A 15184-nucleotide genomic window follows, 5' to 3' on the forward strand; every position below is an offset into this window, starting at 1 on the left:
GGGGAAGGCCTGTTTGGCCCATAGGCCATGACAATTGAGTTTTTATATTTAATAAATGAAAATTTATCTAATTTAATTAATCTATTAAATATTAATTATTAATTGACAAAGTTATATTTGCTAAAAATAATTAAATATATTTAATTTGATAAAATTTAGAAATAAATTTGGCAATGTTTTTCAAAACAAAAGTAACTTATCTTAACTATAAATCATTTTAATTTAACTCTTCTAGCGTTCAAAATTTTGATTTACTATTTAATTTTTTTAATTTATTTGATTTAAGTCAGCCAACTATAATTTGACTTTAAAATTTGGTTGTGTTGTTTATATTTAATTAGTATATTTTATGTAATTTTTGAAACTATAAATTTATTAAATTAAGTAAATAGTTAAATTTAGAGTCAAAATATTATTAACTTGTTTAAATTAAATAACTTAAAAAGTTATTAAAGTTCTAAACGTTTAAGCACTTCTTACAAAAATGGCGCAGAGTGTGGACAAATTAGCTATTTTTTACCAAAAATTAAAGTTGAGGGCCCTATTTCATAATTGTCAATAGGTGAGGGGTCTAGTAACATTTTTCCCGATACTTCGTCTTCGTCTCAGGGCTTGGAATTTTATTATTTTTATTTCGAGATCGAAGTCGATCAACGCCATTTTCGCACTCCCTTCTCCACTCTGTTCACATTTATTAAAAAAAAAAAAAAGCTTCATCTTCGAAGAGGGAGGAGGAGGCGACGCTCTTCTTCGTCCTCTTCGTCTTCAAACCCTAATCGAGATGAGGTAGCTCTAACAAATCCAACAAATCCAAACCCTTAGCCCTCCATTTCGAATCCCATGGCGAAGTCGAAGGGCTTGAAGCTCCCGAAGCCCCCCAAGCTCTTCGCCAATGTGGGGGGCTTGGGGCTCGCGGCGATCGCGTACGTGTGCGTCGACTACCTCCGCTACGCGTCCCCGTCGTGGCACGCGCGGCTCCAACCCGCGCTCTGGGCCGCGCTCGCCCTAGCCGCGGCGGCGCGCGCGCCCTTCTACCGCCACTGGGCCCTGGAGCTCCGCGCCGCCGCGCCCTTCCTCGCTGCCATGGTCTTCATGCTCCTCGCCTTCCTCTGCGAGGCCCTCTCCGTCCGATTCGTCACCGCCGTGCTCGGCCTCGATTGGCACAAGTTAGTGCTCCGAATTGATCACTTCCCGCTCTTTAAATTTTCATTTTGAGGCGTAATTCGGTGTTGCATTGCCCATTTTGAGCTTGATTTGCGAGTTTTTATGTGTTCGTTTGTTGTGTTTGTATCTTTCTCAAGTGTCCCAATGAGTATGTTGATGGTGTTCTCCTCCTCCGGTTTGGTTAGTATATTGGAGATTAATCATTTCCCACTCTTAAAAATTGCATTTTGAGCGTGCTTGGGTTGGATCAAGGGTTGTAGTGACAATTTAGAGCTTGATTTGAGAGCATTTAATGTTCTAATTTCTTAAGCTTCTATTTATTTATGTTGGTGTTTCTTCAGTTTAACTGATAAGTTAAAAGCTCTCTACTTCCATTTCGGTTTTAATGTTCAAAATTCATCACTACACACTTCTAAAAATCCGTGGCTTGATTCAGTTGGGTCTAGGATTATATGCTTTTAATTCTTATAATAAATTGGTGGTGATTACTGACCAGAATGTAGTAATTCTCGAATTACTTGTGAAATGATTCGGTATCTTTTTCTCCATTAATGTCCAAAAAAAATTTGTTACTTTAGATTTTCACTAGCCAAATTCAGTGTAAAGTTTGGTTGAGTGCTATATCTTGTTGATTTATTTGAATGGCATTTTTATTTGTGTCTTATTTATAGAATGTACTAAAATATATCTGTTTTTGGCAGCTCGACTGATCCCCTTCCGGACACCGGCCAGTGGCTGCTTTTAGCACTGAACGAGAAGCTTCCTCCGATCATCATAGAGATCCTCAGAGCTCACATAATCACGCTTCATCACTACTTAATGTTATTTATTATGTTGGGATTTTCTGTGCTTTTCGGCTCTGTTAAAGCCCCTGGTCTTGGGCTAGCCGCGAGATACATGTTCACGATGGCTGTAGGCCGTCTCCTTCGCGCTATTACATTCGTCTCTACAATCCTTCCTTCACTGCGGCCTTGGTGCGCTACCGCTCGGTTTCGAGTTCCTCAGCATCCTCATCCTTGGGCGCAGAAGTATTACATGCCTTATGCTTCGGATTCTAATGCAATTCACAAGCTAATACAAACAGATACACATTATGGTTAGTGCATTTTGGGTCAAAATATTTGCATATATTCCCTGCAAAATTATCTATTACATATATATATATATCCTTGTGAAATCTGATTTTTTTTTCGGAACCTCCAGAACCTTGCTTTTTCACATATGTATGGTTGTAGTTACAGAAATATTTGGATAATTTCCCAAATTTTAAGTATATTTTAGTACGGATCTACACTTTCGAAGGGTATAAATGAAAATTCAGACTTTATAAGGGCATAGAATAAAATGGATGATTTTGCTGGGATAAATGTGTAAAAGCCTCTTTATATAAACAGTTGATTTGAGCTCAATTTCTATTTTATGAGGTAATAAATTTGGATGCTTCATTGAAATTCGAGTAATTAAGCTTCCCTTTTTTTTTCATTGTTTTACTTTTTTTTGCTTTTGGACTTTGTGACGACAGCATCTGTTCAAGAATATCCAGATGAGTATAGACCAGATTGGGGAAAGATGAGCTTCCTAGTCGATGTTTTGAGACCAACTGTCGGCGAGGGATCTTCGTGGCTCCGCTTGTTGAAAAAAGCTAGTGGTGGTTGTAACGACCTAATGTACAGTGGCCACATGCTTGTTGCGGTGCTAACTGCTATGGCATGGACGGTGCGTCTTAGCTTCATTCCTAATGAAACAATCAGAGAGTGAATTCCTTTTTTATTGCTTCGATTATTATGATATACTGTACACTTTATATTGAGATTCATAAAATGCCTTATTTTTTTCATCCTGAATAAAAACATATGCTTATCGCGGGATAACTTATTTCTTTCCTCAATGTGAATGAAGGAGATGATTGTTTATCTTCGTAGTAGTTTTACGATTCTCCGAACATTTTCATTCGTTTTGCAAAATCTAACGTATACTGCCTATCATGTCCCCCAGGAAGCATACGGAGGCTGGACTTCGGCTTTGATATGGGTTCTCGTCCTCCACAGCGCACAAAGAGAGGTTCGCGAGCGCCACCATTACAGCGTCGACTGTGTAGTGGCGATCTACGTCGGCATATTATTATGGAGGATGACCGGCTTTATTTGGTCGGCCAGGGACTCTTCCAAAGCCAAAAGGCTAGCCAAGCTCGACGAGGTTCGGACCCGATTAGCTCGAGCTGCAAAGGATTCGGATGTCGAAGAGATACGACGCCTCTTAGAAGAGGTCGAATCGACCGGCCAAGAAAGGGAGAGCTTCTCGCAAAGGGCGATCTTGGCGTTCGCGGCAATAGTGATTGTTTTTACGCTAACTTGTGTCGTCCTCGCGTTTACGCTGACGAGCGACGGGTGATTTCTTGCAAGAACTAAAAAAAATGTTTCTGTTGTATTTGAAATGTAATTCGCACTCGGGAATATTCTTGGCGATGTTGCGGAGATCTTTAGTTTCACACAATCAGGGTGATTATGTTTTATGTTCTAGCAGGCAAATTTATGTTTCATCAAATGTCTTATTTTTATTTTGCCATACACTTTTTAGAACCCCCTAGTTGCATCTTCAATTTGGAGTTATATTATATGTAGGGGACTACATTTTTTTTCCCCTACATTAACATAAGTTTAAGTTTAAACCGGACAAAATTGGTTCTTTAAAACCTTTTCTCTTCAAAATATTTATAATTAAAATTATTATGATCTTGGGGTTTTGGGGGCTTACAACCCAAAGAGAAAAAAAAGAAAAGAAAAAAATTGAGCTCTTTGTATTGGTTTGCAGAGAAGTAATATCAGCGGATTACTGCAACATAACATTCTCCAACGCCGACTCCTTCATATGCTAGTGTTCAGTGGTATCAAGTCGTTGCCGACTTCTTCCTTAGCCAGTTTTCAAGGTGAAATCGGCGATTGACTAAACTAAGCAACGTAATCTCGTGTTGTTACTAAACCCTAGCTTATGAACGAGCTTCTTCGAAAGCGCTTTTCCGCTTCCTCCCGACGTGGGCTTTACCCCAGCGCGCGCGTTCCGCCTCTTCCTGGTATCTAATAAACCCTTTTTATCGATTCCCTGCTATTATTTTCTATTTTTTTTCTTTATTTTTTCGTGTCTGCTGAGGCATTTTGGTGGATTATTTAGCTTCTAAGCTATTTTTTCCCTTTTTTTAAAACTTTTTTGGCCCGTAAATCACATATACTTCGAAATATGCTACGAATTTGAGTAACTTTATTATTTAGTATAATTTTTTTTTCTTGTTGATGATTCTGTGTTATGTAGATTAATTAGGTAGTAATTTTGGTAAAAATTTGCGGGGATCCCTTCAATTTGCTGATCAATGGCTCTCTCTTCAGGTGATTTACGAGATGTATTTGTTATTAAATACTAAATTAACTAAGGAGTTGGAAATTTTTAATGCGCAAGAAATTGTGTTATAACAACATATTTTCAAAGTATATTTCAAAGGATTCAATAATTCAATTATGATGTTCTATGTTACCTCTATAAGTTTAAGCACTTTTTTTTTTTTTTTTTTTTTTGATTGAGTAATTGATGAGAATAATCGACATTATGATGTTGTCCTTGATTCAGAATCTCAGTAAGAAAATGTTCTTTAGTCCGCAGAGTGAATAAGCCAAAAAGAATTAAGTTGTATCACCGACAGCGTTGAGGCATTGAAGTAGAAGTTGAAGCTACTGGTCCAAGTAATGGCCTCATTAACTTTCAAATGCAGTGTTTAGCTAAATCCATGTGTCTACAATAATTTGCATTCATATTTGTTTTCTCTTTGTTTTAATGATAGACGAGTCATCGGAATTGGCAAAATGCCCGCATCCTTAAAGAACCATATATTCTTCTCGATGCCTATAACATAGAACAAACTGAGAGTGCATTGTCATACAGGGATGGAGATGCGAGCACGCGAGGATACGTGCATGTCGCACGACCTCACCCCGCCCATTCCACCTTATGCCGTTTCCCTCCACGATCGCTTCCTTTGTTCTCATTGCTCCTCGTGCTTCCGCGCTCTCCCCTCTCATGCCCCTCAACAATGCTTTGATCTCAAATCACGGTCCAACTCCGCCCCTCCCTTCTCCTGTCCTACTTGCTTTGCCTCCGTCCGCTACTGCTCCTCTGCCTGCTTTGCTTCTGACCGTCCCCTCCACGTATCCTCACATGAATGCTTCTTGCTCCACCAGTCGCATTCTGGCACATGTCCCGCTGATGATGATACTGCTGACCTCCGCGTCGCTCTCCGCCTACTTTACTCCCTAGAGATGCGGGGGCTCCTCCCTTCTGAATCAACCGATCTGCCAAACCGGATTGGTGGGTTGCTAGTGAGTGATCTTCAGAAGGTTCTAGAAGAAGGCGGAGAAGTTGCTGAGAAGATAAGGGAGGGGGGTATGCGGATGTCGTGTGCAAGAAATAGTGGGGGTTTACATGGGGCAGTGATGGTGGAGGAAGTGGTGTTATGGGCGGTGATAACAAATGCAGTGGAGGTGCAGGTCAGCAAGGGGCCGGCACTTGGGGTCGCGGTGTATGGGCCCTGGTTTTCTTGGTTCAATCATAGCTGCTCGCCCAATGCTTGTTACCGGTTTGAGCTGGACAATTGGTGCGAAGAATCCACTTCTTGTGAATCCAGCTCTTTTCGGGTTTCCCCTGCTAGTACAGATGAAGCATCAATTGCGGTAAGATTTATTCTGGCAGTAGGTGTGATTATTTATTACTCTGGAATCTATTTTTAGTTCTGCTTTTACATCTTAACAATATTGAAGAAATTAGGAATTTTATTTTTTTTGTTATCTTTTAGATTGTTTAGTGCATTTTGGGAATTGATGTTGGTGGCAGTGGCAGGGATGGTATCATGAAGAAGGCGGTCTGGCTCGTGGTAATATATTTTCCTTTCCTTTTCTTTTCTTTTTTTTTCTTCTTTTCGTTGTTGCTGTCTTTCTTTCTTTTTCCATTGACTCATGTATGTATTAATAGTGGTTTTTTTTAGCCTTAGAATTTTGTAAATATGGTCCGAGAATTGTTGTTCGCAGTATCAAGCCAATCAATAAAGGCGAGGAGGTGTGCGTTACATATACAGACCTGCTACAACCTATGGTATTCAAGCATTTTTCCTTTCCTTATCATTTGGTACAAAGAAATGGATGTTTCATGCAGTAAGAGTTACTTAAAAAACCTATAATCACTGAATGAAGTTGTCCTGAAAGCCAGTTTGAATGGTGTAGCAAAGTTAATGAAGCTAAACCTTTCTGGTTTCAAGCATAGCAATCCTGATAGTGTTTTTCTCTTTGATCTTTACATTCAAGTTTGTTTATAAATACTGCCCTGCTAAAGTATGTTGAATTCTTTACTTACTGCGAACTTAACTTCCTTCTAACCTATGCATATTTCGGTTAAATCTCCTAAGTCTAGATTCTATTGGTTGAATGCCCCACCTATTTTTCCTTTGTTTGTTTAGTTTCTATAAGTCTCATACTTTGATTCTTTCAGGCAATAAGACGTGTTGATTTGTGGCCAAAGTATAGATTTAGCTGCTGCTGTGAGCGTTGTAGTGCATCACCACAATTGTACGTGGATTATATTCTGAGTGTAAGAACCTTAATTCGTGTTTATGCTCTCACTTTCTATTTCCTGAATTCTTGAGCTTTTGTTCTCTTATCCTTTTGATTTGATGAGACACCTGAAATATTTCATGATTTCGTATTACATGTGTTCAGATTAGATCTTTTGAGATGTCTTAGATTGTGACTTGTAAACCCAAACTTATTGTTTCAGTGTGATGCCAGAAACTTGAACACAAAAAACAATAATAGTGCGACTGCAGAATATGATGAACTCGCCGATCTTTTACACGAAGCTATAGCTGAATACTCATCAGAAGACAATCCCAAATCGTGCTGTTATAAGCTCGAAAGCTTGCTTCTTTCTCAAAGCTCTCGTGGCAATAATTCAATGGAAAATACACTTTCAGGAAGAAAGTTTTTATTGCACCCACTTCATCATCTTTCTCTAAGTGCATACGTGGCGCTTGCTTCTGCATATAGAAGTTTATATATTATTGGATTATACGAAGAACAAAATGGCGAAGCCCTCAAGATGGGCAGGGCAGCCGCAGCATATTCTCTGCTTCTAGCCGCTGCTACACACTATCTAAGCTTGTTCGAATCTTCCTTAATTGCACCCACCTCGCATTTTTGGTTAAGTGCTGGAGAGACTATACTGAATCTTGTTCAAAGCTCAATTTCGGGGAAAGCCAAAGAGAAATATGAATCAAAGTTTAGATCGGTCTCACATTTTCAGTGCGCCAAGATAGAACGTTTGTCACGTGATGAGTTCATGTCAAACTCCATGCAGTTTATCGAGTGTATATCGACTATATTATCAAGATGCTGGCCATTTTTAGTTCGAAGCTTCTCATACTTAGAAAAGATAGAGGATCCAATAAATTTCACTTGGCTTGGTGGAGCAATTCTTCGACCTCTCTGTTCTCTTGGTAGTAAAGGGACTACTGCTTTTGGCAAAAGCAAGTGTTTTGCCTGGGAATACCAATCAGGGAGACGCATCGAAGAAGAGATGAATTGCCTCTATCAGTTAGCCATTTATAGCCTTAGGTATGGAAGATATTTAGCGACTATATGCTATGGTCCACAGAGCTATCTGATTGATAAATTGACAATTTGATGAAAGAAGAAACTTCAACTCAAGCAATGTGAGAAGGACTTCTGACGGCAAAAGGTGGTGCTTTTCTGTCAGTAGTGCTTTGCCTTAACTTGCACTACAATTATGAAGAACTTTTGAAAAAGATGGGAGCTCTGATTTCGGTGATGTGGTTAGCAGTAAATTCATTCTTGATGATGGTAAATTGCAAGGTATCCAAAAGCGCTTTCGTGGTGAGGATATTGCAAGGAGAAATGCTTTCCTTTGAAGAAAAAGAGGTGCAGGTCAAATCATTCCTTATCATTACTTTTATGAGCTGATATGTCTTTACTTTTATAAGTTGATTTATTGAGTTTTCACATTCTACAGTTGCTTTCAAACTGTGCTACATATTCCTGAGTTTCACAATTAGGCTTAGCTAATTTATCTTTATGCTAGGGTGTTAGAATTTGAGTGGCTAAACATAGTGCAACAAGTCATGATGTTATCACTCTTAGCATAACTCGTAATAGTTGAAATTTCGAATAAATCCTTGAATTATCGCACTGGAAATTTCCTTAATGATTCTAATTCCGAAGGCAAACATAGTGTAACAAATTTGGTTTTAGTTTTTTCCTTCAATTCCTCCAAGACGAAATGAGAGTTTTTCGTCAAGTGCCTGAATTTTGCATTTCAGAGTAGAGAAACTGTCACAGAGTAAGCTTGAACAAGGGGATAGTTCAATGTATTTTGCCTCCTCCCATCACATCGAGCTTTATAGATATTAACCCCAATTGAAAAAGAGGCCACTGCATTTAGTAAAGGAAGCTGATTTATTTTTTCGGGAAAACTTCAAATACCCCCCTTGTGGTTTTACTTTTTTTCACTTTAGTACCCTGTGGTTTAAAGTGTATCAAGTTAGTACCATATGGTTTTGCATTTTTTCACTTTAGTACCCTATGGTTTAAAGTGTATCAAGTTAGTACCATGTGGTTTTGCATTTTTTCACTTTAGTACCCTATGGTTTAAAGTGTATCAAGTTAGTACCATGTGGTTTTGCATTTTTTCACTTTAGTACCCTATGGTTTAAAGTGTATCAAGTTAGTACCCTGTAGTTTCACACTTTATCACTTTAGTACCCTGTGGTTTCGCACTTTATCACTTTAGTACCCTGTGGTTTAAAAACCATAAGGTACTAACTTGATACAAAAATAAAACCACAGGGTACTAACTTGATACAAAAATAAAACCACAGAGTACTAACTTGATACACTTTAAACCACAGGGTACTAAAGTGATAAAGTGAGAAACCACAGGGTACTAACTTGATACACTTTAAACCACATGGTACTAAAACGAAAAAGTGCGAAACCACGGGGGATTTTTGAAGTTTTCCCTATTTTTTCCCTCAAAAAGAAGTCTGCTTTCTTTTCCCTGTCCTAGTCTGAATCTTTTCTTTTCTTTTCTTCTTCTTTTTTATGCCAACTTTATAGTGTATTTACTAGTAGTCAAATACTAGATTGTTGAATACATTACTGAAATGATAATTTACCAAACAAATTGAAACTGTATTATTATGTTAACAAATTGAAGAATTATTATGATGTCGACACAGTGAATACTGAACAAGAAACTTTACGGGTGTTCTATTTTGCTTCTTTAAGGACATGTTTGGGTTAGCTTGAGTTTCTGCAGAAGCGCAATTTGGCTAAAGTTATCCGAAGATAGAGTAAAATCTTTATAATTCCCTGATAGGTTCATGCTATAGTAGAATTGAAAGTTTCAAGTCAAAGCTTTTGCTTTTAGCCCGAAAACTTCGTTTCGAGTTCTAACAAAAACAAAATCTCTACACAATTTTTACTTCTTTTCAGAGTAAGAAGCAGTTATAAAAGCCTGAGAAAAAGATCTTATGGGGTGGCCCACACTATTATCAAATAAGCTCCAAAGAGATGGCACCCTATGTTCAAAAGTCCATGATGTCCCATTGTGGTCCATACAAGCTGTTACCTTGCTGAGGTGGCTATTGATTTGAAAGTTTGTGTGTCACAATTGTGACTCTGGCTTGTTTGGACTCTTCTGCTTCTACTCGCAGAATCAGTAAACCTTCGGTAGTATCGCATTTGATAAAGTAGAAAATTTTCGCGTTTTCTACTGCTGCAGCAGGGTGTAGAAGAGATTCGAAGTCTCAATAGTAAAAACACTTGTTTGTTAGATTGGATTTGTCGAAGATGGTAACTGTGTCGGTCAATATCTGAAACAGCTCTGCTAATAACATTACCATTAAAAGAAACTCTTACATATTGAAGATCTTTTTTTGCAGAGATATATCCTTTTCTGCTACGATAACGACGGACGAGCGGCACCCGGGTTCACATTAACTGCTGCTGCTGCTGGTGGATAAAGTGGGGAACCCACAACTAAAAGTATATTCCTGAGCATCTATATATATGAAGTCGGCAACGTCTCCCTTTCCTTGCCGACACTTGCCATCATGGGGCCCACTCCCCATGTTCCAATAAGTCCAAGTAAGTAATAAATGGGCCCTTGCCGACACTTCTTTAATACCTGTAATCTACGTGTAAAAATACTTTAATGAGATTAATTATTAACCCCAAATACACTTTTGATACACAAATCAAATGTAGAGCGTCTACGTGGTTTACGACTACGCTGACCAAATTATGTGAAACAAAAATTTGATGGACACAGTTCCCAACGTGAAACTATTTTATCAGCCATTTATCACGTGAATAATATCAGATTCTTTTTCTCTTTTTTTATCTAAAGAATAAAAATTCGGTGATGACTCTTTTTAGCACGGATCTAAGAACTATGTAAACTGCAAATGAGAGTGTCTCATGCTAGGAATGGTTCCAATCCTTTTTCTTTTTTTTTTAACCGAATGAATTTTAAAGTGACGTGAAATGATAAATGAAGTGATATGATAGAAACGAAATTTGGTGGCGACAATCTCTAGCGTGAGACTATTTCATCTATCGTTTATAATTAAACAGGTAGATATACGAATTTTAAAGCAGCATGATTGCTTGATGAAGTGGCTGATGAAGTTGTTTCACATTGATGGGCCCGTTTCTGATTTTTCCTTGTTGTTAATCATAAATACTTTAAAATTTTATTCAATTTAATATTTTATTAGATGTATTTTAGGATAATAACAATAACGTTGTATTCCTAAATTTCAAATACAAATATGTTAAAATTAAAATATTTTTTTTTCGCAGATGTATCATATTTTCCCTAAAAGTTACTTTTGAAACAACTTGATAATAAAATTAATAAACTTTGAAAAAAAAAATTTATTTAAATTATTCTTTAGATATTTTAATTTAAATTTTAAATTTGGTAATGGACTAGTCAACAATTCTCGTTCGAATATAAGCTTTGCTTTAGATGGCCGACACTTCGAAGCTTCCAAAATCTAGAAGGGCATCAGAAACCGTTAAAAGGTAAAACCTTATCCAAATAATTCTAAGCAATCAACGGCTCTGATCGATTCCTTTCTCACAGGCCCAAAAATAGAAAATATCTTGTGGGCCTTAATAAACCATGGATCGATGTGTACGTGTGGATATTATTTAGCCACTCAAATATGTTACACTAAGTCCATTATTGAGACGAATCTGATCCGTAATCAGATCCGTGATCGAGGCGAATCACGGCCGTCCATTCGCACCCCTTTCTTTCTATATATAGCCCACTACCCATAGTTGCAGTATAACACTAAAACACACACTCAATAGTTAGTTCATTCGCAAAGGACTTAGCTTATTTTGTGATAAATTTTGTTGTTGTTGTTGAAATGTCTCGCTTTTTCCACCACCGCAAGGAGGAGAAGCCGGCGACGGACGTCGACGACGTCGCCACCAGAGGTGATGAGGTGAGCGGGGGCGGGTACGATGATGACTATAAGAAAACGTCCGACTATTCTGGCGGCGGAACTGATCAGTACGGAGACGCTGGATACGGTGGCGATGATTATAAGAAAAAGTCTGATTATTCGAGCGCCGGAACCGATGACTACGGCGGCGGCGGTGGTGGTGATGATTACGGTGATGATTACAAGAAAAAGTCTGATTACTCTAACGTCGATACCGACCAGTATGGCGGTAGCGGTGGTGGTGGTGGTTACGGTGACGATGATTATAAGAAAAAGTCTGATTACACTACCACCGATACCACCGATAACTACGGAGGTGGATACGGCGATGACGATTACAAGAAAAAGTCTGACTATTCTAGCGGCGGAGGTTATGACCAGACCGCCGAGGATGACTCGGAAAAGTACGAGAAGGAGGAGAAGCAGCACAAACACAAGGAGCACCTCGGCGAGCTTGGCGCGGTCGCCTCCGGCGCCTATGCTTTGGTAACTCCTTTTTTTTCTTTAAAAAGATACACTTGTATAAATATATTTCTCCGTAACAATATTGTTATAGCTTCAAAAATTTTTAAAATTATGTCACATATATTCTAGTTACTCCAGCTCAAAATTTTGTTAAATTTAATTGCTGTAACTGAAGCGAATTATTATTTACGCACGTACAGTATGAAAAGCATCAGGCAAAGAAAGACCCCGAGCATGCCCACAAGCACAAGATCGAGGAGGAGGTCGCCGCGGCGGTTGGAGTTGCGAGCGGCGGGTTCGCCTTCCACGAGCACCACGAAAAGAAGGAGTCAAGAAAGGAAGCCGAGGACGCCGAGTACTAGGAGGGGGGAATATTGAAACTAGTATCTGTGTTGATATTATGTGTTTTTAAGCTTATACTCAAAAATGATTAAAAAAAAAAGAAGTAATATTGTAAGTACTACAGTACGTATTTCAAATTACGGTTGATGATGAGTTACGTGATTTGCCGTGATATCTGACCCATCAACTGCACTTGAGATACAATCTGGGGTACATGTGGGATTACTGTGTGTTGTTTAATGATTAAGATGTGTTATATTTGTGATTACATATAGATATAAGTGCGGATTTGGCTTGGCTCCGCAGTGGTGTAATAATAAATGGGTTTAAATGTAATGTTGTTGTGAAGATATTTTATATATATATATATATATATATATATAACTTTGTGAACTAGTTTTACTTTTTGTTATTAATTTCTGTGGGTGTTATTAGATTTGGCATGTAATATTTTTCCAAAATTAATGGCACACAAGAGAAGATACAAAATTATTTTACAATAAAATCCTCAATATAATTCCACCAAATTAAGTAGAGCCAAAGGAACACATACTTCTTTAAAAGATTGGGTAATTAAATGACAAATATAATATAGTGGGCAGTAATACACATATATTAAATTGATAAAAACGTATAGAATTTATCCCACCTCTCAAAATTACCGTCCAGTGAGCCTTCTAATTCATTTGATTTGAGTCATTTAATGAAACTTTAATTTAAAATTTTAAATATATTCTTTATCCTTACAAATTTAATCAGTATAATTCATGCTGTGAATAAAAGTATCATTGTGCGACTCAAATTAAACAAATTAAAAGATTGAATAGAAAATTTTAATATTTTTTTTTAAAATTGAATAATAGATTCAAAATGGTTCGTTGTTTAGATAAGTTTTATATATTTTTAGCAATTAAATTTAACCACCGTTCATCTACAACTACTAAACTTAGATGGCCAATTTGCATAAAAAATCCACTTATTTTTGGTTTTTGTAAAATCGGGCCACCTTTTTCTTTTTTGCAGATTCGGTCCACTTTTTCAGCAAACTGACCAAAATACCCTTTTTATTTTTTCTCTTTCCTCTTTCTCTCTCCTCTTCGTTTCTCTCGTTCTTTTTTTTTCTCGCCTGCAGAGCGGAGGCGGAAACGGTCCGTCTCGCCTCTCATCCTCATTCTCTAGCCCTTGCCCTCGCCCTCACCCTTGCCCTCGTCCACGCACTCCCCACCTTCCTCGCCTCCAACCCCGCCGAGGCCGCGCCACGACTTTTTTTTTTTTTTTTTTTTTTTTTTTTTTTCTTCTCCGACTCTGTCTCCACCGTCTCCGACGCGATGCCTCTCTCGTCCTTCTTATCCTTCCCCGCCCTTCTCATCTCTCCTCTCCCTCTTCTCTGCCGTCCGACGACAATGGCATCTTCGTCGGCGCCGACGTCGACACCGTGAGGTCACTCGGCGTTACAGGCTCGGAACGGGTCCTTAAGCGGTGTCGTCGCCGGCACCAGTGGCTGTTGGCAGAGAAGGTGACAAAAAAAAATTAAGAAAAAACAGAAAAAAAAAATAAAGATAAAAATTATATAAAAAGAATGCATGAACATCAACTTGTATCGCTAACTGATAAAAAAAAATTTAAGTTTGCACTATTTAAGATGTAAACTGCAGCTTTAAGATGAAAACTACACTCTTTAAACGAATTACACTCTTTGAAAATTTGTACTGTTTCTTTTCTTATTACACTCTTTCAGATATAAACTGTATCCATTAAGATAAAAGTTACACTCTTAAACAAAGTTGCACTGTGTTCTCTCTTTGTTGCACCATTTTTCCTTTTTACATTATTTTTATCTTAAACGCACTCTTTTTAAGAAATATTTACTGGTTTTTTTCTCATTATTGCACCATTTTTATGTAAATAAAGAGGAGAAATAGTGCAATAAGAGGAGAAACAGTGCAAGAAGAGAAGAAACTGCCATGTTTTAAGAAGATATATATACTGGTTTCTCCTCTTGTTGCACCATTTCGGTGTAAATAAGAGGAGAAATAGTGCAACAAGAGGAAGAAACTGCACTGTTTTAAGAGATATATTACTGTTTCTTCTCTGTTGCACTGTTTCTCCTCTTGTTTGCACATTTTGCTTGTAAACAATAGGAGAAATAGTGCAACAAGAGGAGAAACAATGCAATAAGAGGAGAAACTGCACCCTTTTAAGAGATATTGTATAGTTTCTCTCTGTGTGCACTGTTTCTCCTCTTGTTGCACCATTTCTGTTAGATAAAGAAGAGAGAAATAAGTGCAAACAACAGAGAGAGAAACAGTGCAACAAGAGGAGAAAAGTATAAATATCCTTAAAAGGATGCAGTTTAAGATAAAAATAGTATAATTTTCGTTCAAAGAGTATAATTTTTATCTTAAAGCACAGGAGTTTCATCTTAAATAGTGCAACTTATAATTTTTTTTGTAATTAACGATGTAATATTCATCTTCATCCTTCTTTTATATAATTTTTTATCTTTATTTTTTTTTCTATTTTTTCTATAATTTTTTTGTCACCTTCTCTGCGCAACACTACGGCGCCGGTGACGGCGCGGTGGGTGACGACCGCTAAGGACCCCCGCCTCCGAGGCTGTAGCGCCGCAGTGACCTCTACACG

The 15184-nt window shown here is 37.9% G+C and overlaps 3 protein-coding genes across 15 annotated transcripts; all 3 read left to right on the top strand.

Moving 5' to 3' along the window:
* LOC109726836 lies at positions 622 to 3729 on the top strand. Its single transcript, XM_020256639.1, has 4 exons — positions 622 to 1166; positions 1866 to 2260; positions 2687 to 2880; positions 3160 to 3729. Exons 1-4 carry the CDS (start codon positions 841 to 843, stop codon positions 3553 to 3555), a joined length of 1311 nt encoding a protein of 436 aa, XP_020112228.1. The 5' UTR covers positions 622 to 840; the 3' UTR covers positions 3556 to 3729.
* LOC109726302 (protein SET DOMAIN GROUP 41) lies at positions 4085 to 8237 on the top strand. Of its 13 annotated transcripts, none has more exons than XM_020255826.1 (8): positions 4175 to 4234; positions 4471 to 4544; positions 4783 to 4895; positions 4994 to 5879; positions 6040 to 6079; positions 6191 to 6297; positions 6691 to 6789; positions 6976 to 8002. In XM_020255826.1, exons 4-8 carry the CDS (start codon positions 5097 to 5099, stop codon positions 7879 to 7881), a joined length of 1935 nt encoding a protein of 644 aa, XP_020111415.1. In that variant the 5' UTR covers positions 4175 to 4234; positions 4471 to 4544; positions 4783 to 4895; positions 4994 to 5096; the 3' UTR covers positions 7882 to 8002. The 13 variants fall into 13 exon arrangements, with proteins under 13 accessions (XP_020111412.1, XP_020111414.1, XP_020111411.1 ...); XM_020255828.1 differs by having other exon boundaries at positions 5095 to 5879; XM_020255827.1 differs by having other exon boundaries at positions 4809 to 4895.
* Positions 11559 to 12904, top strand: LOC109726303 (stress protein DDR48-like). The gene is made up of 2 exons (XM_020255835.1): positions 11559 to 12220; positions 12400 to 12904. Exons 1-2 carry the CDS (start codon positions 11657 to 11659, stop codon positions 12559 to 12561), a joined length of 726 nt encoding a protein of 241 aa, XP_020111424.1. The 5' UTR covers positions 11559 to 11656; the 3' UTR covers positions 12562 to 12904.

The sequence above is a fragment of the Ananas comosus genome, linkage group 21 (assembly GCF_001540865.1).
Source record: "Ananas comosus cultivar F153 linkage group 21, ASM154086v1, whole genome shotgun sequence".
Lineage (NCBI taxonomy): Eukaryota > Viridiplantae > Streptophyta > Magnoliopsida > Poales > Bromeliaceae > Ananas > Ananas comosus.

Bases quoted from the DNA above. Each gene is read 5' to 3' on its own strand.
- LOC109726836 (XM_020256639.1), top strand. From the start codon at position 841: ATGGCGAAGTCGAAGGGCTTGAAGCTCCCGAAGCCCCCCAAGCTCTTC. The intron at 2,261-2,686 runs GTTAGTGCATTT...TTGTGACGACAG, and splicing joins ACAAACAGATACACATTATG to CATCTGTTCAAGAATATCCA. The intron at 2,881-3,159 runs GTGCGTCTTAGC...CATGTCCCCCAG, and splicing joins TAACTGCTATGGCATGGACG to GAAGCATACGGAGGCTGGAC.
- LOC109726302 (XM_020255822.1), top strand. From the start codon at position 4,153: ATGAACGAGCTTCTTCGAAAGCGCTTTTCCGCTTCCTCCCGACGTGGG. The intron at 5,880-6,039 runs GTAAGATTTATT...TGTTGGTGGCAG, and splicing joins CAGATGAAGCATCAATTGCG to TGGCAGGGATGGTATCATGA. The intron at 6,080-6,190 runs GTAATATATTTT...GGTTTTTTTTAG, and splicing joins AGAAGGCGGTCTGGCTCGTG to CCTTAGAATTTTGTAAATAT.
- LOC109726303 (XM_020255835.1), top strand. From the start codon at position 11,657: ATGTCTCGCTTTTTCCACCACCGCAAGGAGGAGAAGCCGGCGACGGAC. The intron at 12,221-12,399 runs GTAACTCCTTTT...ACGCACGTACAG, and splicing joins CCTCCGGCGCCTATGCTTTG to TATGAAAAGCATCAGGCAAA.